Below are 24,740 nucleotides of genomic sequence, written 5' to 3' on the forward strand. Positions count from 1 at the left end.
GAATGCATTGCTATTTCAGGAAATATATTAGACAATACTTATTTTGCCAACAGCATGCTTTCATCGCAGCATGTGTAACAACTTTATCAGCACTATCAGCGCAATCAGGGATATTTCTATGACCAATAGTCTGTAGTCTGAGTCTATTCTTGGGGGGAAGGGAGAGTAATATCTGAGTACCCGAAAAGATACTGAAGCTATAAAATCCAACCCTCCATCACAATGATGCCATAGGATCGTAGATTTATACCGGAAAGGACATAAGGCACCGTCAAGCCCAACTTCCTCGTTTTACAAATGAGCAAATTGTGACATCTTAGAGGGGTTATGTGACTCACTCAACTTCACACAGATACTAAGTGTCTGAGTCAGGATTTCAGCCCAGTCTAGTGCCTTACACCATTTAAGCAACACGTTAGTGAAGCTTACGCTCAGTAATGTAACACTTATAGCCAATCAATTGGCCTGTCCTGTAAAAGTCACATCAGAAAAATGTAGCTATCCAATCAGTCTTTTGAGGAGGGGGTGAGGTGGGAAGTGAAAAATCCTCAGTGTAGCCTTGCAGTATTAGATTATTCCCCCCCAAAAAAACCCAGAAATCCTAGGTAAGCTTATAAAATTGAGCCCACTCCCACTCCCTCAGTCATGACCCCCCAAAAGCTATCTGATTTTGTGCATATTACCTCAGAAGATTTGCTTAGCAAGATTAAGAATCAGGATGAAGCTAGCCAATATTTATTCTGCATTTCTGCCAAATACACAATCACTGCTCTAATTATGCAATAACGTTGACCAAGTCAGTTTCTCTGTGTAGAGCTCAGTGTTCTCCCTTTTGGGGGGGGAGAAGGATAAATTAAATAATATTTGAAACCCATTTCTAGCTGAAACATGTTGTTGCTTCAGAGCCTATCAACTTTTAAATATTAAATTATTTTCCCCCAAGATGGTATTAAGCATGGCATGTGGGAGGTATCTTGGTGGGTCATGATTCTCTATGTCTGATATTACATTTTTGGCACTTCAAGAGCCATTCACTTGTAGGATTACTCTGCAAGTATTTGCTGAACACTCATTGTGCTCCCAGCCCTTCTGAATCTCCTTTTGAGAGATAGAAGGAAAGAAATAATCATTTATTAAGTGCCTATTATGTAACCAGGCACTATTCTAACCACTTTACAAGTATCAACTCATTTTATGTTCACAGTATCCCTAGGAAGTAGGTGCTATTATTATCTCCACTTTACAGTTGAGGAAACTAAGAGAAATAGAAATTAATTGCATTGCTCAGGGTCACACAACCAGTAAATGATGGTCTCTACAGCTGTACTGCTATAAAGCAAACACTCTCTTCTTCTGTGTTGGCAGGAAGTGGACAAACTTATCAGATTCTGACATCTTCTGGAACATATCTGACACAGGCTGGGTCAAAGCTGCCTGGACCTTCTATTCTACTTGTATAACAGGAGCCTGCCTTTTTATCCACCAGCTGCCAAAAACTGACACCAGTGTGATCTTGAATGTAAAGACAGAAACTGCTTTATTTATTGGATTATTGAAATTAGATGGGGAAAAAGGAGAGAAAGTAATCAGACTTACTAAGCTGCAGGAGCCATGGAAAAAGGCATAAGTAAAGACAAACTGATACCTTGATCTCCATAGAGAAGTGGACAGAATACTGTATATCCGTGGAGACAGGAAGACCTGAGTTTGAATTCTATCTCAGATGCTTGCTCATCTATAAGATGGTGACAATAATGTCTATAGTAGCTGCCTCATAGAGTTATTGTGAGGGTCAATATTATGAGATAATATATGTAGATCACTTTACAAACATTAAAAGTCCATGTAAAAGTGAATTATGATGATCCCTAGTCAACACACGTTTTAAGTCCCTTTGTAATAATGGTGATAATCTAGTGCTTCAAGGATTCTTGATTTGATCAGTGTGAGAATAGCCCCCTCACTAATGCAAAGCCACTCCCTTCCACACCTTGAGTAATGGCTAAGTGAGATGCTGATAGTCACCCCAGCACTATAGTGGCATCAGAGTAGGAATTCAGTGAAGGAGTAATCATAATGAGTCACATTATTATAAGGTTTCACTGTTATAAAGCATTTGATACATATTATCTCATTTGGAAATAGAGGATACAAGTATCTCCATTTTTGGAGAGAGGTGAAGGGAATAAGTATTTCTATAAATACCTACCATGTGCCAGGCACTGTGCTAAGCAGTTTTTACAAGTATCTTATGTGATCCTCACAACAATCCTGTGAGGTAGGCACTATTATTATCCTCATTTTGCATTTGCGGAAGCTAAGGCAAACAGAGCTTAAGTGACTTGCTCAGGGTCACAAAGCTAGTAAGTGTCTGAGGTCAAATTTGAATTCAGGTCTTTCTAACTCCTTGCCTAGAACTCTATACACTATATCACCTAACTGCCTCAGATTGTACAGATGAGGAAAATAAGTTATATAAACCACTAAGTATCAAAGAACAGCTAAAAATTCTAGTTTTCATTCTCTGAGACTAGAGGGTTTTATTCCTTTGTGTGAAATTGCCTTTGCAGGCAGGCTTCCTAAAGCAGGGGAGTTTTTAGTCAGGTCTTAGAAAGTAATGAATATGTATTTACAGAGAGGAAAGGGACATAGGTAAGAGCCAAGATGGGGGGTGGGGAAGCTGCAGCCTCAAGGCCACACGTGGCCCTCCAGGTCCTCAAGTGAGGCCCTTTGACTGAATCCAAACTTCACAGAACAAATCCTTATATTAAGGGGATGGAAGAAAGCAGACCATCCACAGGAAGAATGGAATCAAGGTATAAGAATGTATATCTGTTTTCCTTGGTGAACTCTATTTCCTGTCATTCCACAATTCAAAATGAGTAATTCAAGTAAATTCACTTCAACAAGCATTTATCAAGCACCTACTACATACAAAGCAATGTAGGATCAGAGAGTCATACAGAAAATTAGGGTCCTGGGTCTGAAACTTACTGGAAAGTACCTTAAAGACTTTAGTCTTAATGGAAAGTACTTTAGAGATCTAGCCTAACCCAATCGTTTTGAACATAAGAAAAATGAGGCCTAGAGGGTGAAATTGACTTGCCAAGGTTACACAGAAAGCCAGAGACAAATGGAACTAGAGCACAGGCATCATGTATTCCAGACCAGGGTTCTTTCATTAGACCTCCCCACCAAAGGAGTTTCCAGCAAGGAAATATCAGGCTCGATATTTATCTGCAATAATCAGAACCCCAACTGACAACTCTCAATTATCCAGGATTAAAGTATCTAATGTGTGGATTCTCAGGTCCTTTGACTGCTATACCTTCTCCTTCCTGTTCTTATGCTTTCCACCCTCCTTAATACATCTTCAAAAAGGGTGGGAAATAAAAACAAAAGTCAACTACCTTGCTCCTTAATCAGCAACTGAGAGAAGGTTTTGACGGAAGAGTTGGTACCCACACTGGCTGGATATAGAGAAGGGACCCATCCCAATCATCCTTGCCTCTGGCACCCTGATAAAGATAACCTAGCCAACTCTTCCTTTGGACCCAAGGTTTAGTGACCTTTCAATATTTCCTTTCTATTTAGACACTCTGCCAAATGCCAATCACCACCTTCTGTTGTGTTCCAACCATGTTCCAGATGCTTGTACAACATGACTTGACCAGGTAGCTCTTTTCCATTTCCATTACTTGTACACAGCACACGCACACACACAGAATGGACCAGACATCACTCAGGACACCCTGAAGATACGTACCCCAGTTTCCTCAGAGAACTGACCTGCATTGTGTCCATCTTTTAGTGGCTCAGAGCAACTTGAAAGGGTTCCTGTAGACTGAGCCTTTTTAGGATGGTTCCATTGGCTTCGATGGTACTAATGAGGCCAAAGTTGTGGGTTCTGTTATAAGGTTTTGCCCAGAGAAATCTACCTCTCAGCCACAGCCAGTGAGTGCACAAAGCAGCAATGTTAGCCAGTGTGGTGTTATTTGGGGTATATGAAAGATGAGCCACTTCAAACAAATCATTGCTTCCCCTGGTGGCCACATAGAAGGTACTTCCTCTTTGGTTCCTCGAGTTAGCCAACAGGGAAAGGATCCTTTTTGTCTCTTCTGAAATTTCTAACCTCAACTTTTCATGGGGTGCCTCTTCTCTTTCCTTAGATGCCATTTGTAACAAGTGTAACTTCTGTGAATGCTCCACAAATATATAGTAGATTCTGAATTGGCTCTTTGTGTATTACCTCCCATAAGAGTTGCCTGCTCTGAGGGGCAACACCATTGTTGAATCCTTGATAATCCTTTAATAATCCTATTCTTCCAGTAATAATTTGCTCATGCAATACGTAGGAAAAGAGTAATTGAAATGGTTGCTCTGACCCATACCCCCACTAAATAAAAATATACACAAGTGGCCTTCACTTTAGATCCATGCAAAATGTGTGTAAATTGAATCTTAACTTTTAGATTCACTGGTGGAGCATATTATTTAAAGGATCCCTGTGGTAAAGTCTTCACTGAAGCTCATAGAGAAGATCATAGAGATATCATGGAAAGGACCATAGATCAAGAGTTAGGAAGGACTTAGAGAATGTTCAGTGCAATCCCCTCATTTTATAGGGAAGGAAATTGAGGTCCAGCATGTGACTTTCACCAAGTTTCAAATTAAAAAGCAGTAGAAGATGTTCCTGGCCTTGAAACACATTGAACTAGATGGTCTTGGAATACCCTTCCAACTTTGTGATTGTATGATTCCTATTTTTAAAATGTTGTGGTATTGTCGTACTGTTCCATTTTGGGTTTTCTTGGCAAAGATACTGAAGTTGTTTGCCATTTCCTTCTCCAGCCCATTTTACAGATGAGGAACTGAATCAAAGAGGGTTAAGTGACTTGCCCAGGGTCACACAGTTATTAAGTGTCTGAGGCTGGATTTGAACTCAGGTCCTCCTAACTCCAGGGCCATTGCTCCATCCACTGAACCACCTAGCTGCCACACATCTAAAAAGTGGGGTTTTGGTTTTTTTAATATTGTCTGCTGGGATTTTTTTTATTATTCATAAAACTGTTTCTTTTCATCAGCAACAATAGTCTTAACCTCCTCCTTAGGCAGCAAGCTCATAGGTTATAAAGCTGGAGATTCAAGAATCTTTAAAGGTCAGCAGATGGGGACCCAGAGGGGTTACATCTAGTCAAGTTTGGGCAGGATCCCATGCTATCATCATGGATAGCATGCATCCCATACTAAGTCCCTAACTAGAGCCATCTTCTTTTCCTCCTCAACAAAGGTACAAGTTTAAGAGCCTGAGGCACTGTGTAACAGGAGGAGAGACCCTCAATCCTGACGTGAGAAAAAAATGGAAGAGTCAGACAGGTCTGGAGTTGCATGAAGGCTATGGCCAGTCTGAAACTGTAAGTTGCCGCTGAATCCTCGAACCTCAAATGAAGATGGTCCCACTGGCTCCCTCAGATTCTGAATAAACATTTCTGGACCCTAGAATTCTCCCCAGCCCTTCCTATCCTGAGTACTGATGGGTCTGATCAGTTCTGGCCTTACACTATGATCTCTTGAATCCCTAAAATAATTTTTCCATCTCTTCACTGCCCTGAATTTCACCATTCAGATTCCATTCTTTTATCTTCATAATAGCTTACATTTAGATAGCACTAACCCTAAACCTAACCTTCACCCCTTTCCAGCTATCCTATTTCTATCAGTGATGCCACTCTTCACCCAGTCTCCTAGACTAGAAACTTTGCCACCATCTTTATCTCCATTGCTCTCCATTTGCTCTCCATTGTATTATCAAATCTTGTTTCTTCCCTTGAAATATCTTTCATTCACTCTTTCATTTTCCTACCCATTACCATCCACCTAGTCAAGGTCTTCATCACCTCATGCCTGGATTATTGTCCCATTCTTCCTTCTACTAGTGTTATAGTGTCTCTGGTCCCATTGCCCCCATCCCTTACTGCTCCAAAACCATCCTACACACCACTATCAGACTTCCCAATCACTGCTTTCATTATGTCACTCTCCTGCTCAATAAGCAAAAATAGTTCTATATTGCCCCTCCATGTTAAATTTAAACTATTTTATCTTGCTTTCAAGGATCCCCATAACTTAGTCTTATTTTACCAATATAAACTAATCCTTTATTTCCAACATGACACCAGTTTCCCCACTGCAACTTGACTATACCATATTATTCCTAAATCTCTGTTTTCTCATGCTGTTTTCACTTGAAATGCCTTTCCTCCCCCTGTCCACCAGTCCAAATCCTACCCATCCATTGAGGACCAGCTCAAATGTCATTTTCTCCATCAAGTCTTCTCCAACTATTCCAGCCCACACTCACTACTCCCTTTCCTGAACTCCCAGTGACTGGCATGTAGCAGGTACATAACAAATGTTTCTTTCCTTAATGAATGCTACTTGACCAAGCAGTGATTTGTTGACTTACTGCTTGGTAATTTAGCATCATCTCATTCTCCAGTTATTTTATGCTAATGTATCAGCAAGTATTTATTGGCATCAACTCTGTGTCCAAAACTATTCTAGGCACTGTATAAGATGCAAAAGACACATAAGCCCATGCCTTGAAGGTATTGTCAATCTATGTTTTTCTTATATATTTTCCTTTTCCCCTGACAACAGAACTTTGTTGGGACCATAGAATACTGACTAAATATAAAAATACATTTAATTCCTATGCAATATACATGTCACAACCAAATTTTGACCTCCAACTAGTGGGAGAAAACAATTAGAAATCCAGGATTGTACTTCTATCTAGATTTTTTTATTTCCTGAGGTGCCTAAGTAAGTGCTTCTGTGTGGATTAGGATAACTGACACACAAAAATGTGTTTTCTTAGTCTAGATTCCTGGCATGGAAATATATGATTTATGGAAATACAACTCTATTATTATGTGTAAATAGTCCTTATCAAGTATCTCCTTGACAGCAATGTCAATATGTCTGAAATTCTACCATTAGGAATCTATTTGTTGTGGTTAAGCACTACTCTCTCCTATTTTAAAATGCAAATGTCCTTGGAAGAGTAGCTTATTACATTTCTAGCATGTTTCCCTAGCATGAATGAATTTATCAAATAACTTAACTTTCCAGATATGAAAGACCTGGGGCTTCAAAAAGACATTGAACTAGAGGAAGAGTAAAGAGGGTTACTAGAAGAGTAGAGAGGAGCTCAAAAAGTGAGGTGGGATACTTTAAAAAGAGAGGAGACACACTTTGCTCAACAAGATAGACAAAACATATCCAAATATATCAGTGGTACCAACAATCTCCAATAACAACATAATACACCATATGTGGCAAGTGCTTTTACCTGGCATTAATTTCTCTCCAGGTTTTGATCTGTGCCAATCAAAAAGGTATGAAAATCAAGTCAGGTTCCATGGGGAAAGCTTTTCCACCCTATGATGTCCAGGTAAGAAACTTATGTCCCAACTAGATAGGGGTTAGTTTGAGAGAGAATTAGATGTACAGGTCTAAGATTCAGCACAAAAAGCACCCCAGACTTGACAGTCAAAATATCTAGGTTTGAGTACTGATGCTCTCATTTACTAACTCTATGACCATATCATTTACTGTCTCTGAGACTCAATGTAAAATAGAGACAATAAACTACTGAAATCTTAGGTATGTTGAAAACTGGGGAAAGAAGAATCTCACTGTACTCATCTCTGATCAGACCACATCTAAAGTGTTGTTCTGGATGCCATTATAGGAAGGAAATTGATGGACCAGAGATCATTGGGGTAGGTAGGATGGTGAAGGGCCTAATAATCATGGTCATGTGAATACATTGAAGAATATGTTTGATATAGAGAAGAGAAGACTTAGAGGGAGACATCATAGCTGTCTTCAAGTATTTGAAAGGCTGTCACTTGGAAGAAGTATATGACTGTTTGGGCCCAGAGGGCAAAACACAGAATGATATGTGGAAGGTTTGTTGTTAAGGAATTAGAGCTATCCAAATGCAAAATGGAGGTTGCCTAGGAGAGGTACTGGACTACCTGTCACTAGAACTCTTCAAGCAAAAACTGGATGTCCATTTGTTAAGTACCTTGTATGGGGAATTCTTCGTTGGGTTAGTCTAAGATGGCTTCACAGGGCAGCTAGGTGACTTATTTTCCTGAGTTCAAATCTAACCTCAGACACTTACTAGCTGTGTGACCCTGGTCAAGTCACTTAACCCTTTTTGCCTTGGTTTCCTCAAGTGTAAAATGAGCTGGAAAAAGAGATGGCAAACCATTCCAATATCTTTGCCAAGAAAACTCCAAATAGTGTTATGAAGAGTTGGACATGACTGAAACGACTAAACAATAAGATGGCTTTGCAGGTCCCTACGAGACTGTGTTATTATTTCTTCTTACCCCACAGCATTATTGCAGGAGAAACACTTTGTAAACAACCAAACACAATTGAGATATAAGTTGTTGTTGGTGGTGTTGCTGTCGTTAAAAGCAGAGTTTATGTTGAGTGCACCTATGCTGGGTCTGTAGGAGCATTTGATTTTCCCAAGCCCATTAGTTGCCTTTGTGCCTCATTCTTCACCCCAGATTGTAGATGATGAAGGCAACATCCTTCCTCCAGGAAAAGAGGGTAACATTGGCATCAGGATCAAGCCAAAGCAGCCTTTCTGTTTCTTCACAGGCTACTTGGTAAGTAAACTTGTTTTGTAAATAAGTGGCATTAGGAACAATCAAAAAGTTTTATTTATATCTTTTGTTTTTAACTTCATATACACATATCCCTCCCCTCTGTCCTTCCCTAAGAGTTGCCCCTCATAACAAAGGGGAAAAGTGGGAGAGGATAGTTCAACAAAACTAACACATTAGCACATGCATATCTCACACCCATAATTGTCCCTCTCCCCTCCCCCCTGTAAAGTGAAGAAGGTACATTTTTTTCTCTTTTCCTCAGGGCCAAGTTTGATCATTATAATTACAGTGTTCAGTTTCTTTTTTGGTGTTGTTCTTTCCATTTGCATTGTGCTTTCCTCCTCCTGATTACTTCTCTTTGCATCAGTTCATATATAAATCTTCCCATGCTTCTCTGTATTCTCCATATGCATAATTTCTTACTGCACAATAATATTTCATTGTATTCATATGCCATAATATGGCATACTAGTTATTTCCTAATCAATGGGCATGTATTTTGTTTCCAGTTCTTTGTTACTATAAAAAGAAAAGGCACTGCTATAAATATTTTAGTGAATACAGGACCTTTCTTTCTTTTTTTCTTTTGACCTTCTTGGGGTATACACCTAGCAATGTGATCTATGGGTCAAAGGGTATGAAAATTTTAGCCATTTCCAAATTGCTTTCTAGAAGGATTGGACCAATTCACAGCAGTGTGCAAGTTTTCTAACAACCCTTCCAACACTGACTATTCCTATCTTTTACTATTTTTCACCAAGTTTGCTACATTATTTTGATGTCATTTCCCTTACTTCTTTAGATTCCCTTAGATTTTAAGTGATTTTTCATAAGCTTATTCACATGTTGAAAATTTTTTTTAGAACTTCTGCTAATATAGGATTAATTTTTTTTTTAAGAATTATGTGCATGTGCTCAAGCAAACAGTTCCTGGTCAAAGGAGCTGGAATTGCTCTGTTTGACCCCAGACTTCCTTTGGGAGATGTTAGATTTACGGCTTGAAGGGGCCTATCCCTTCCCTATAGGCTTCGCTAATTCACATAGGATCATCTAGTCCAACTCCCTGGTTTTACAAATAAGGAAACTGAGTGCCAGAGAAGGTATGTGACTTGCCCAAAAGTTGCATAAAGTTACACAGTCACACAGATAGGTTCTCTGATTCCAAAGTCAGCTTCTGATTTCCACTGTACCAGACTTCCTCCCTTCAAGAGACAGCCATACATGCTAGAGACAGAAGGCTGAACTAAGTGATCTCTCAAAGTTTGTTCTATTTTATGATGCTCTGGTTTCAGGGGATAACTATTCCCTACTAAGAATTCCTGTTGTAGGACTAGATATTCACACAGCAGCAGTTTCAATTCTGGGTCTTGGTTACCCTTTGTTAATTATTAAAACAAGCAGATCACCAGCATAGGGGAGCAACTGTCCTGCCTGAACTTACTTGAACAGTAACTTGGCCAGCATTAATCAGCCCAGTGCAAAAGTATGCCAACACTTTAGAGTCATGCCAAGGGTGTCCTTTCTTGAATTTTTATTATGTATGATCAGGACAATGCTGAGAAAACAGCCTCTTTCAGACGGGGGGACTTTTACATCACTGGAGACCGTGCCCATATGGATGAAGATGGTTACTTCTGGTTTAAGGGAAGAGCTGATGATGTGATCAATTCTTCAAGGTAAAGATGTTGGTTGGTGCTTTTCTTTTCCTGGGTCTCTGGATTTTAGGTATGATGGTGGGTTGTGGGTCGAACATTGGGACAGTGCATGTTGAAAAGGTCCATTTTTCTCTTCCAGTTACCGAATTGGACCCTTCGAAGTAGAAAGCGCCCTGTCGGAACATCCTGCTGTTGTTGAGTCAGCTGTGGTCAGCAGTCCAGACCCCATCAGGGGAGAGGTAATGTAGCAGGTTCCAGACTGAAGCTCCATCAGGGGCCTGCATATGTCAAGTGATGCACCAAGATGTCTACTTGTCCCCAAATACCTCTCACTTAATCCCAAATCCCTAGTGTCAGTATATTAAATTCCAGCATTAGAGGTTCATTCCTTCGTTTGAAATCTTCCCTTTTGTATCCAATTTTCAATTCCCCCCCCAAAAAAAACTATTCCATGTTTCTTATGATTGTGCAAAAGGTCTTTACTTAATCATCATTCTTTTGTGGCTTCCTTTAGCTTATGATTATGAATTTTCTTTAAAAAACAAAGATATAAAAGATATTTCTCTGCTATTTTGAATAATTTAACCCTTTACCTTAAACTTGCTTATCAATTTGCAGCTTATTTTGGTATATGGTATGTCTATTTAACCTCTTTACCCCTGCTCATTGAAAATGTATAGTGTTAAAGCAAAAACCAAAAAAATTAACATTAAATTCCTGGCACTTTCAGTTCAATTCAACATATATCTATTTAATACTTACTTTTTGCATTGGGCCAAAAATTTAGATAAGACAGTCCCTGCCCCTATTAAGATTATAGTCTAGGAAGGAGATATGAAGCACATGCTATACAAATAGAATGATACATAAGTGAATAAATAAGATACATATAAAGGGCTGTAAGACTGAGTAGAAAAAGTTCATAGTTGACTTAAGGAATCATGGAAAGCTTCATGGAGGAGTTGACATAAATTGAGTTTTGTATAGTGAGTCAACAAGCATTTAATAAAGATTCCCACCTGCCAAGCACTATGCTAAACACTGGGGATACAAAGAATATTAAAAACACAGTCCCTTCTTTCTAAGAGCTCACATTCTAAAAGAATATAAGTGTGGCTTTTCAGGCATGGAGAACAGCAGGGAGTAAAGGGATTGAAGCCTGTAAATAAATGTCAATATAGTTATTCACACTTTATCGTGAATTAGTTCATCATATGAGGAAGGGCTTTGGGAGATGATTGTGAAGAAAGCAAGAACTCTAAAAAAAGAGGAAAGAAATGTATCAACATAAGATTGAGCATTAGGAAGGGAACTCTGTTGTACTTTGGTTGCCCAATAACCCCCAGAAATCTTTATCTTCCCTAAGTGCTGCCACATAATCTCCTCCAGGTAATTATCTTATTTGAAATTAATATAGCCCTGAGGTGTTTTGATTGACTCAGTGCATTTCCCTCCCAGAGGTATGTGCATCTTAACAGGGATATGGCAACTCTAATAGAGGATTCTTAAGCATTAGTTGCCAAAAAAAAAAACCAGTATGGAAACAAGAGGGGCTTCCAATATCCTTTAAGTCTTACTCATAAGCAGCTACTGACTCCATCAATATAGGCTTAAACAGGTAGACTAGAATATTGGTTCCATTCATCAAGCTAAGGGTGGACAGGATGGGATGAATCAAAGGGATGGAATGGACCTTTTTATGTGAGCTGGTGAATATTTGGAAATTTTTTAAAAGGCTGATTTATGGGACAGAAATCAAGGGCTTCATTTTCTTAGTAAAACAGGTGGTGACATTATGGATTTCCCCATACAGGTGGTAAAAGCTTTCGTAGTTTTAAATCAAGACTTTATCAACCAAGACCCAGGGGAACTGACTCGGGAATTGCAAGAACATGTCAAAAGGTTGACAGCACCATACAAGTACCCCAGAAAGGTGAGTTTCTTGGAGAACTAGGATCCACCATCTTCTGGAGGTTGGGACAAAGGAGTGAGTTAGAGGTAAGGCTTACCTACACTCACAGCCAATGAAAAACTGAGAGAATATTTTTAAAGGAAAAGGAAAGAGAAGAAGGGAATGGAGAAGGGGAAGGGAAGGAAAACAGAAAACTCCCTCTCCGACCAAACTGAAGCAAAGCAAACATTGATAATGTGGCTAGAAAAATCATCCAACCTACAATAAGAGAAATGAGGCAAAGCTCTGAGCCAATGGCACTTTATTAAAGGGTCCATGGTCCCCTCTAATGAAGTGGACAATAATTTGTGCTGGTTCTATTTGGCCTCTGAACCTCCCTTGTCAATCCTCAGAAGATGAAAACCTGCTTTCCAAGGTCCATGAGGAGTCTCCTACTCTGGTGAAATCACAAGCTTGTGTTGTTTCTTTTGTTAAACCACTGCCCAATGGTTTGGTGATGATCAATCACTTAGTATTGATTAGCCAGCCATCTCTAGCATAATGACATAGCATAAAAACAAAAGCCACCCAGGTGGGTTGTTTTATTTGTTCTCACAAAGCACTTTCATCATCTCCTCTAAACCTCATAATCACCCTGGGAGATAGGTAGAACAGGGATAATGATCTCTATTTTACAAGTGACAAAATATTAACTGCCATTTATCTAGCAGCTTAACATTGGCAAAAGAGGCATATGTTATTTCATTTGATTTTCGCAACAACTCTGTGAGGTAAATAGTCCTAAAGATGAGGAAACTGAAGCTGAGAGGAGTAACTTCATGGGTTCATAGATTTAGATCTGGAGGGGGTCTTACAAGCCGTTTTGTCTAACCCCCTAATGTTACAGATGAGGAAAGGTTAAGTACCTTGGCAAAAAGAGCTAGAGTTTTAACTGAGGTTCTAAAATTCCAAATCCAGCATTTCCACTTAACTAATTTTGCCATGATCACACACAATCCGAGGTTAGATTTTAACCCAAGTCTTCCTGTATTTGTTATAGTACACTCTTCCTTTTAAACACTGTATCTCTTGTAAAGCTAAGTCCTAGAGAGTCAGAATCAGGTCTAGAAAAATCTCCTGATTCCCAAGCCCCAAGCTCTTTCCACTATATTCTAATGTTTCTTTTTATATCATAATGGTGGGATCAATGGTTTTGAGATTAGCAAGTTAAGAGGGCTAGAAGCTATGTGACCACCTTGTCCAGAATTTAAGCTTATGCTCTTCCAATCTATAAAATGATTGGTACCAGCATTTTTCCATATAAAACATATAGAGTAGAAGTAGAATAGAGTATACAAACTCTACACCAGTGAGTTCAACTCTGGTTTCTGGGGAAATGTTAGAATGAATCATTAAAGAAATGGATGATGAATATCTAGAAAGGAAACCATGACTTTAAGGAGTTTCATCGAGAACAGAATATGCCAGATTAACCTTCTATACAGGGGTGGGAGTGGGGTAAGAGAGAGGAAGGCAACAAGCATTTATTAAGTGCCTACTATGTTCCAGACACTGCATTAAGGGGGTTACAAATATTATCACAATTGATCCTCACAACAACCAATGGAAGTAAGTGCTATTAAGATCTCTGTTTTATAGTTGCCCTAAGCTAATGGGTATCTGAAGCCAGATTTGAATTCAGATCTTCCTGAACCCAGGCCCAGTTGTCTATCTACCCTATCAGAATCCTCAGGAATTCTGTGGGTAGTTTAACAGATCTTAGCATTTAATGAAGTATCTCATACTATTATTGTGAGGTAAATGGAGAAATGTGGACTACATGATAATGAAAGATTTAAAGCTGCAGTGAACAGAGCTGAGACTGGAATCAGGAAGACTTGAAGTATAGAATCCTATTCACATCTTGGTTGCCTCATCACATTATTGAATCTTATGGAGCTTGCAGTCTCCTAAAACTAGATCTCCAAACAAATCTCTGTTTAACTATAACCTATCTTATACTTGTGAGGTTGATTTCTTAAAAATCCAAAGCATAAATCACTTGTGAATTCCATTTTATTGTACTCTGTCCAGTGCTTTATATGGCAGCTAAGTGGTACAGTGGATAGACTGCCTGGCCTGGAGTCAGGAAGACCTGAGTTCAAATCCAGCCTCAGACACTTACTAGCTTGTGTGACCCTGGGCATGTCACTTAACCTTTGTCTGCCTCAGGTTCCACAAATGTAAAATGGGGAAAATAATAGCACCTAAATTCCAGGGTTGTTAAGAGAATCAAACGAGTTAACATATATAAAGGGCATTGCAAACTTTAAAGGGTGGTAGTAGTAGTAGTAGTAGTGGTAGTAGTAGTAGTAGTAGTAGTAACAGCAGCAATGGTAATTATTGTCATTGTTGTCATCCTTTTCTATTCCTTAGTGTTCAGTTGTGAATGTCATAGTTTAAGGAAGACATTTATAAGGCAGAAAGTATCCAGAGGAGGGAAAGCAGGATAGTGAAGGGCTTTGGTTATATAGCATCTGTGAATCTGTTGAATGAACAAGATCAATTTAGCCTGAGGAAGACTAAGGGAATATGATAGCTGTTTTCAAATATTTAAAGAGCTCTCCTGGGGAGAAGGGATCAGACTTGTGCTATTTGGCCCCATAGAGTAGAAACAGTCACTCAATAAACATTTATTAAGTGCCTGTTATGTGCCAGGAGGCATGCTAAGCACTGGGGATACAAAGACAGGCAAAGGACAGTCCCTATTCTCAGGGGGCTCATGATCTAATGGGGGAGACAACATGCAAATAACTAGGTATAAATAAGTTACATATAGCATAAATAAGAAATGATTGACAGAGAGCAGGCATGAGAATGAAAGGGGATCTAGAAAGGCTTCCTGTAAAAGATGGGATTTTAGCTGGGAGTTGAAGGAAGCCAGGGAAGTCAAGAAGCTGAGATGAGAGGGGGAAATATTCCAGGTATGAGTGGTAACCAGTGAAAATAACCCAAATAAGGAGACTGTCTTATCTGGGGGGCAGCAAGGAGGTCAATGTCACGGGATAGAAGAAATAAAGAGGTTGGTGAAGATGGAGTGATAAGGTATAAATAAGGTGAAAGAAGACCTGAGAGGTGGAATGGGAGGCAGGTTATGAAGGGCTTTAGAAGCCAAGGGATATATTTGATCCTGAAGATGATAGGGAGCCATTGGAATCTATTGAGTAGTGAGGATGGGTTGACATGGTCAGACCTATGCTTTAGGAAGACCACTTTGACAGTTGGATGAAGAATGGATTACCAACCAGCAGACTACTATAATAGTCTAGGCATGAGATGATGAGGGCCTACCCAGGGTATTGGCAGTATCAGAGGAGAGAAGAAAATGCACACAAGAGATGTTATAAAGGTAAAATTCATCAGTCTTGGAAACAGATTGGCTATGGGAAGTGAGAGAGAGAATGAGGGGTCCAAGATGACACCTAGGTTGCAAGCTTGGTGACTGGGAGGATCGTAGCATCCTCCATAATAATAGTGAAGTTGGGAAAAAGGGAGGGTTTGAGGAGAAAGACAATAAGTTTGGGACATGTTGAGTTTGAGACAATTTCAGGGATATCCAGTTCAAGATATCTATTAAGAAGTTGAAGATGTAAGACTGGAGGTCAGTAGAGTGGTTAAGGCTAGAAAAGTAGATCTGAGAATCATCAGCACAGAGAATGACCATTGAGTCCATAGGAACTGATGAAATCACCAAGTAAAATAGAATAAAGGAAGAAGAGAAGAAAGCCCAATTCAGAGCCCTGTGGGATACTCAAAGTTAGCCGGCATGATTTAGCAAAGGAAACTGAGATGTAGCCATCTCCTTTAGACAAAAGGACAGGCAGGTGAGAAGAATGTGAAAATTTAGACAGAAGAGAAGTATCAAGAAGAGGATCGTTAACATTATCAAGACCTGCAAGAAAACTAGGAGTGGTTGCTGGTTGCAAATCAGCAAATTTAAGATTGATGCTAGGAAAATTTTTCCTAACAATTTGCACTGTCCCAAACTGGAATGAGCTACCCTCAAGAGGGGGGTTCCCCCCTTTTCATCTATTTACGTATGGGAATATTTTTATTTTTAATTAGATGGAATTTGTCCAAGCACTGCCAAGGACAGTCAGTGGGAAGATTCAAACGAGCAAATTAAGAAAGAAAGAGTGGGGAAATTAAGATGGAGTTGGAGAAGCTTCTTACTGGCCTTCAAGCAGAGTTGTATGACAGCTTAGATACAGGGTAATAGGGATTCCTTTTAGATGTAGGTTGTAGTAGGTATACTTGATTTTCTTTCCAATTCTGTGATCCAGAATCAAATTCTGAAAATACTAAGCTCTTTAACATCCTCCCATCAATATAAGGTGTGGCCAGATGATTTCTTTCTAACTTCCCAGGATCAGAATGATTTAACACAATCAAAAGTATTTAAGTGTGTGTCAGGCATCATGCTAGATGCTGGGTAGACAAGTACAAAGAATGAAAGAATCTCTATTTCATTCAAGTGAACTCACAATATTAAAATGTGTCGGTCACATTGTTCCCCAACACCTTGCTTCCAGTTACCTGCCCCTCCCTCCCAAGCTCAGTTTTGAGTCCATTGAGCACAAGGAAGCTAGAATTTTTCACTTATTTACTTACTAATATTTTTTATTTTTAATCAGGTGGAATTTGTCGAAGCGCTGCCAAAGACAGTCAGTGGGAAGATTCAAAGGAGCAAATTAAGAAAGAAAGAGTGGGGGAATTGAGATGGAGTTGGAGAAGCTTCTTATTGTCCTTTCAGCATTCCTTGCAGATGCTTTGGCTTGATCTTCCCCTCAACTTTAAGAATGTCTGAGTTCTATGGAATGAGAAGCCTGCTTCAAAGTAGTTTGAATAGCCTGGATGTGCATTGTGCTAATGTTCAAAATAGCAGCTCATAACAATAATAGCTCACATTTATGTAGTACTCTAGGTTTTATAAATTGCTTTAGTCACAATAACCCTCTGATGTATGTAGTGCAAAGATGATTATTCCCATTTTACAGAGAAGGAAACAGGCTCTGTGAACTAAAGTCAGAAATATAACTAGAACTCATTAATGAGGCAAACTCAATTGATAAAGGTGGGGAAGTTTGGCTGGGAGGTGGGGACAGGGGTACAATGCATGAGTTGAAAACCAAGATAGCATTCCAAATGTGACAACAGTCACAACAAGAGAGGGGGCAGCACCCCCCAAGAGTCCAAGTTAGCCCAGTTGAGGATAGTGGGGAGGACAGCTGGGCCCCAGTAGAGGAGTGCCAAGACAATGGAAGTGGGAAACTCAAAGTAACTGCATCACATGATGGGAACAGTGTGGAAGACTTTGGGGCATAGTTCACCTGTCACCATAAGAGAAAGTACCGCCATCCTCCCTTAAACTGGAATCTAATAATGCATTGTTTACAAGAGACACACTGAAACAATACCATGATCCAAGACAATTTCAAAGAAACCATGATGAAAAAATGCCATTCACCTCAAGAGACACAATTAATGAATTCTAAATGCAAATTGAAGTATAATTTTCTCATGTTTTTAATTTTTCTTGCTTTTAAAAATAGGGCTAATATAAAAATTTGTCTTGTATGATTTCACGTGTATAATTGATGTCATATTGCTTGTTTTAGTGTGTAAGGGAGGGTGTGGGAGGGAGAGAATTTGGAACTCAAAATTTAAAAAGAAAAGAATGTTTAAAATAAATAAATAAATCACAAAAATTTTGAAAAGAATTATACAGAATCAGAAGGTTTAAAAAAAAAGTCTTCCTAACTCTGTCTTCTTTTTTGATGCTAAGAGTTCTGGAAACAGTTGAATACTCTTGCTGCCTCCAATTCCTCTTCCTCTCACTTTTCAACTTCTTGCACCTGGCTTATGATTCCATTGCTTAACTTAAATTGCTTCCTTTAAGTTTACAATTACCTCTCAGCTGCCACATATAATGACACTTTCTCAGTTCTTAACCATATCGATTTTTCTGCAGCTTTTGACATTCATAGCAAATAGAGCGATGGACTTGACACCATGAAGATCTGAGTTCAAAGCCTGCCTCTGATATTTACAAACTGTCTGACCTCTGGCAAATCAGTTAAATTCTTTAAGCCTCAATCTCCTTATCTCTAAAATGGGGATAATATTTGTACTAACTTCATGGGATTATTATAAGGGTCAAATGAGATGTTTTATAGGGCACCTTGAAAACCATAAAGCACAATATCAGTGCCAGTTATTATTGACCATCCCCTCTATTGACTTTCAGGATCATTCTCTCCTGCTTCTCTGACTAATCCTCTTGATAATCTTCTTTGCTGATTCATCATCCATTTCTTGACAATTAATTGTGGGTGTCTCCAAGGGCTCTGCCTTGAGACTTCTTCTCACTCCAAGCTTTCTTTCTAGGTGATCTAATCAGTGCTCATGGGTTCAATTATTTTTCCTATTCAGATCAATGCTATCCTAACACTTTTTATTTAACCCTTGCCTTTCCCCTGAACTCCAGTCTTTCATTGCCTCATGTTCCTCTGAACATCTCATGGTCTATTGGCATCTCAAATCCAGCACATCCAAGATTGATATGCCCAGTAAAATGTAAAGAACATTGACTCCGGAGACAGAGGACCTGGGTTCAAATCCTGTCCCTCTTACTGCCTATGTGACATTGGGCAATTCACTTAACTTCCTTGACCATAATATTCATCATCTGCAAAGTGAGGTGTTGGACTAGATGACCATTTGGGTCCCTTCCATCTCTATATCTGTGATCCTATGAACTCACCTACTCTCTAAGTCTGCCCCTCCTTCAAACCTCTCTTTCTCTTGAGGATATCCAAGATCTTCACAATCACCTAGCTGCCTAACTTCAGTCATCCTGTGTCTCTCCCATTCTGTCTCCCTAAAGCCCCCTGTCTAACCATTTGCCAAGTCTTGCCAATTATCTCTCTACATCTCTGGAACCCATTGCCATTTACCTACTTTAATGACAACAATCCTAATTTAGGCTAGCTATTGGCTCCCTGTTCACCATCCCTACACCTCCAATGCATCCTATATACAACTGCCAAAAAATATCCTAAAGTATAGGTTTAACCATGACTTTCCCCTTTTTAAAACCTCTAGATTCTGTCTATTGTCAGAGATATAATACAAACTCCTGCACTTTGTATTTTAAAGACTTCCAAATCTGGCTTTTACCTTTTCTTTCCTTATTTCATATCACTCCACTTAACGTGTGCTGGTCCAACTGGATTTCATTCATGTATACTGCATGCTAGTTCTCCTGTGCACTGACAAAGGCCAACTTCTATGTCTGGAATAAACAACTTCCATTTCTGCTTCTTGCAACCTTCATCTTCCATCAAAACTTAGCTTACGTCACACTGTCTAATCTTTCCTAATCTCCCCAGTCATTAGCACTCTCCCTTTTCGCATGTTATTTCATATTTGCTTATTTGTATGCATCACAGATGTCAATGTGGGCAGCAAGTGGTGGTAAGTGCCCCCAACCAAATTAAAATAGAATTGGGAAAAATTTAACAAAATATATAAAATGTAATATAAAATAGATAATGCTAATCTGTGGTTTTCTACATGATAGGGATGTAGATTCATTTCCATTGCCAGCAGGTATTCATTTCTATTTTAGTTTGACAACCCTGTTGTACATGATATATTCCTGCCAGCAGAACGTAAGGTCCTTGCAGGGCCCCAGAGAATGTTTCATTAAGGTCTTGTATCCTCAGCACCTAGCACAGTTCCTTGCACTTAGTATGCATCTAGTAAATGTTTGCTGGATTTAAATGAAACTGAATTTTAGTTTCTCTTCTTCTTCCCCAGATCTCTTTATTCTTCTCCTTTTCTCTTCATCTCATATCTATTCCTTGGACTTCCTATCATCCTCCAAACACTGCTTGACCTGGTTGTCACTTCTGGAGCTAAGGAGGTCAGATTCTGTCTCCATTCCTCATGGAAACAATTCCACTCAGTAAACAGATCCCCTTAATTGGAGAGCGCCTAGAAGAGGTGAGGAGAATAAAGGCCAGGAACATGATTGCTTACTATGCCATATCCTTATTCAACTCCCAAGCAAAGCTCCCTGACCATTTCCAAGCCAACGGACAGCTCATTTGAGAAACCTTTAGGAACAGATCCTTTCCATTCTCCATTGCAAGTACCCACTGCTATCTCAGTCTACATCTTCTGATCTATATGGGGATGCTTTTGGAAATACATTTGCACAACATTTTATATTGGTGTTTCCCCTATCAAGATGAATGAAAAGGCTGGCCACATTTGCCAAGGATAAAGCTGCTCATGGGACATCTTCTTCTCTTGCTCCAGCTTTTACCTTTTGCCTTTTTCCTTGATGGTTCTTCTAGAGATATGTAGGTGGTGCTGGACTGTAGTGAATGACCAGTGAGCTTAATGTCAATTATTGATAACCTTCTTGAACATCTTGTTAAAGAGATGTTTAGTGCTTAGAAATGAAGGCAATAAAAAGGGGGGGGGGAGAGTTACAATCATTACAAATTAGCATGAATTTCTTAAGTATAAATTTTGCCAGAGTAATCTTATTTCCTATTCTGAAAAGATTCAAATATTATTAGTTCAGGAAGCCAATAAAGCAATATTTATTAAGGGCTTACTATGTGTCAGGCATTGTGATAGATGTTGAGGACATAAATACAAGCAAAAAGACAGTCCCTCACCTTGAGGAGCTTGGAGAGGGGGGAAGAAGGTACCTTTACAGGAACATGGTATTGAAATCCATATAGTCAGGCACATAGTCCAGAGAGGAATAAAAGTTGACCAGCCTGGGACCCCTCCATTAATGGTCCACTCATCAGTGGAAATAGGAGGCCAGTTTAGCAGAGGGATATTCCCAGGTGAGAAGTTTGCAGAGACGGTTGGATGTTCCAGGGTTAAGACGTCCCGGGCAGTGAGGGAAAGTTCAAGGATTAGACAGCAATTGTGGGTGTGGTTTTGAAGTCTAAAAAGTCAGGAGTGGAGTTGGGAAAAGAATGGAAAACAGAAATGACTTGGACATATATATGGAGCTTAGTAAAGCCTTTATTCTTGTGTCCAAGAGGGAGAGATATTGGCTCAATAATAGAACTAGGTGAGTTCAGAACTGGTTATTCATCTGGCCCCAGAGAATATTGATTAATATCATTCTGGTAGTGGACTAGCTCAAAACTTCATTTATTTTTTAAAAGAATTTATATAAAGGCTTAAATTGCATTACATTTGTTAATGTATATAGAGAGTATTTTCTGGGATCAATATCCCAGAGCCAGGCTGGCTCCATCTCCTTACTGTTCTAGGGATATCCCATGAGGGTTTGATGTGTCTCTTCACTACTACCCCATATTCTTGGTGTGTTCCCTCCACTATTGGGTACTAGTAACTAGCATCCTAGTCCAATTTAACCATATCAATTAGCTTTTTACTTTGAAGATGTAGTAAGAACAAAAGTATTAACATTTACCTCCCACCTCTCAGGGGTACATCATCCTCCATTCCATCTTGGTCTCTGGAGAGAGTGGACTCAGATTTAGCATAATTTCTAGATAATATTGGTCCCATCTTTGGGGACTGATATGATGATGGAGAAGGTGGAAAAGAGATTACTATTTAACACTGGAAGGAGTGGCCAGTGTCTTGGGGAATGATGAAGGAAAAGGCAGATTTCCATGAGTATAAGAAGATGGAATGGATTCAAGAGGAAAATATCCAAAATGGAGGTACGTTTGTTAGTGATAAAACAAGGTTCTAGAGGGCACAATGAAAAATAGAGTTAGATGAGGATATGGAAGGGATAAGATTAAGCAGATCTGGGTACTAGAGCACAGAGCAGTATCAGGGGAAGGAGGTTTTTTCTAGGCAGCTGGTGAGTCTCTATCACTGAGATGAGGAAGGGGGAAGGGATTACCCCCATAGGATTGAGCCATCATATCATTGTATTAGTTGCAATGACAGAAGGCACAGCCCATTAGTTCCCTCTCAAGCACCAGGGAAAGTCAGAGAACCTGCTCCTGGATGAGGTTTTAAGGGTAAGGGGTCAGGAAACTGAAGTTCCTGTTTTGAAGGTGGGAGTGGCCTATAGTCAGTGGCTTTGGCTCTGAGCTAGGTTTTATCTAGAAAAGGAAGCTTTATGCAGACCCCCAGATGGCAAAGAAGAGGTATAGCCTTATTGCAATGAATCGCTGCAGAGCAGTGTGGTAGCAATGGTGGGGGCAAAGGTCAGACAGCCTTGAGCTGCTTGCTCCACCGGGCTTATGGGAGCAGGGATCACATTCCCTTGTTTCATGTTCTCTCTACTACAAGAGCTCAGGGGTCATTTGAAAGGCTGTTTCTCTTGGATGCTGACAGGTCACATGAGGATTGTTTTAGGGAGCAGTCAAACAGACATGAGTATGAGAGAAACTATACTGAACTTGAATCACAGTTTAAATCCTGCCTCAGAAATAGTAATTGTACAATTATGAGCAAGTCAGCCTCTCAGAGCTCCCTAAGTCTTCGCCTCTTCAAGCTAAACATCTTCAGTTCCTTCAATGGATCCTCATGGGGCACAGTATTCAATTCCCTTGCCATTTCAGTCACCCTCCTCTGGACCAACTACATCTCATAAATGTCTCCTCTAAAATGTGGCTCACAGAATTAGATATAATACATTTGATGTCTGACCAGTGCAGAGACCAAAGGGGCCATCACCTATGTAATGCTGGATAAAGGATTATTTTGAGGAAAACACTTGTTAAACCTCAAAAGTGCTTTGTAAACATGTGACATTATCATTATTATGAATGTAATCCAAGATAATGGTGTTCATATTTTTTTAAGGAATCTCAGAGATTATGTAGTCCAACCCCTTCGTTTTACAGATGAGGAAACTCATACATAGAGAGGTCCTTTTACTGAAAAGTCAGATTTCTTTTCATGACATTACAATCAATTAAAACCACTAGAACTTTTTTATATGAACTTCTTCATAGCCACATCTTCCCCCATGCTCTACTTATGCAGTTGGCTTGAATCTGAGTATAGGAATTTACATTTGTCATACTTCCTGGCTGTCTCCTCACTTTAGCCTCCCCTGTAGCTATGATCCCCATTTTATCCCATTTCCCCCCTGGAAATTTGGACTATGCTTCTGTGACTTGAGTTTCTGATATGTGAGCTTTTGCCTTACTTACCAAGAACTACAAGCGGGTATTGTATTATGTCAAAATATTGTTTTGTATCTCTTGATCAAATCAAGTAATTTTATTGTTTTTGTTATTAATATGGTCTATTACATTTGCAGTTTTCCTAATATTGAACAAACCTTGTATTCCTGGCATAAATCCAGCTTGTACATAAGATAACAGTTGCTATAACTTCTTCACTAATATTTTTTTAATATTTTCATGTCAATATGTATGAGAACTATTAGCTATAGTTTTCATTATCCGATTTATCTCTGCCTGGTTCAGGTATCAGGACAATGATTGTCTTACAGAAAAAGTTTGGTAGGATCCCTTCTTTTTCATTATTTTTTGCAAACAATTTATTAATATCAATATTAGAGTTAATTATTCTTTAAACATTTGATGGGATTCATTTGTAAATTTGATTGGGTCTAGATTTATTTTTTAATTGGGAATTCATATATGAATTTCAATTTTTTTCTGAAATTAAGTGATTTAATTTCTGTTTCTTTTTCTTGGTCTAGTTGTTTTATATTTTTGTAAATGTTCATTTTGCTTTTTTAAAAAAATGATTTGAGGCACAATAAATTCTGCTAAAACATCTCATTTAACTCTGTATGAATCTTGTGTTTGTAAATGTATGTTTCTTGGAAACAACATATTGTTAGATTATGCTTTCTAAACTATTCTGATATCCTCCTCTGTTTCTGAGTGATTTCATCTCATTCACATTCATGGTCATGCTTGTTTATTGTGTTTTTCCCTCTATCATATCTTCATAATTTTTTCTTTCTTTGCTACCCACTCCTCTTTACAAAGAAGAATTTGATCATTCTGGTATTTTATAATTGAAGTGGTCTGATCCCATTCCTCTGTTCTTCTTCCTTTCACCTATCCATAACTGTGATCATTGGCTCTTATACCTTCTTTCCTTTTAATTTCCCTTTACAATCTATCTTGAAATGTGTCTTGCTTATGCTTCTCCCCTTCTCAGTTCTATTGTCCTCATTAAATCTTCCTGTTCTTTTTCCCTCTTCCCACATGTATGAGTGTAAGTATGCATATTTATCCCACCTTTTCCCAGTTCAGATAAGAGTAAGGTTCAAGAGATGTCTTTTCCTCCCAACCCTTCCTCTATGTTTGTATACTCTTGTTCTCTCATAATATTCCTTTGCCATGCCAGCCGTTCTCCTATTAGCGAGTTCCTTTCAAGATCTCCATTTTGGGGATGGGTCCAAGCAGGTTGTGCTTTCTTTCTCTTCTAGCT

At 39.1% G+C, this 24,740-nt stretch overlaps 1 protein-coding gene across 3 annotated transcripts in view; it reads left to right on the forward strand.

Annotated features, from left to right (window-relative positions):
• ACSM5 (acyl-CoA synthetase medium chain family member 5) overlaps positions 1–18,019 on the forward strand; it is a 58,033-nt gene extending 40,014 nt beyond the window's left edge. For 2 of the 3 annotated variants that reach the window (XM_020965344.2, XM_020965343.2), the window contains 9 exons: positions 1,366–1,519; positions 3,595–3,674; positions 5,291–5,414; positions 7,376–7,456; positions 8,592–8,693; positions 10,242–10,369; positions 10,488–10,587; positions 12,162–12,281; positions 16,934–18,019. In XM_020965344.2, coding sequence (XP_020821003.1) covers positions 1,366–1,519; positions 3,595–3,674; positions 5,291–5,414; positions 7,376–7,456; positions 8,592–8,693; positions 10,242–10,369; positions 10,488–10,587; positions 12,162–12,281; positions 16,934–17,017 — 973 coding nt within the window. In that variant the 3' untranslated portion in view covers positions 17,018–18,019. The remainder of the gene's footprint in view (positions 1–1,365; positions 1,520–3,594; positions 3,675–5,290; positions 5,415–7,375; positions 7,457–8,591; positions 8,694–10,241; positions 10,370–10,487; positions 10,588–12,161; positions 12,282–16,933) is intronic. The other variant, XM_020965346.2, reaches the window with a different exon arrangement.
• The last annotated feature ends 6,721 nt before the right edge of the window (positions 18,020–24,740 follow it).

The sequence above is a fragment of the Phascolarctos cinereus genome, unplaced genomic scaffold (assembly GCF_003287225.1).
Source record: "Phascolarctos cinereus isolate Bilbo 61053 unplaced genomic scaffold, phaCin_HiC Scaffold_4;HRSCAF=312, whole genome shotgun sequence".
Classification (NCBI taxonomy): domain Eukaryota; kingdom Metazoa; phylum Chordata; class Mammalia; order Diprotodontia; family Phascolarctidae; genus Phascolarctos; species Phascolarctos cinereus.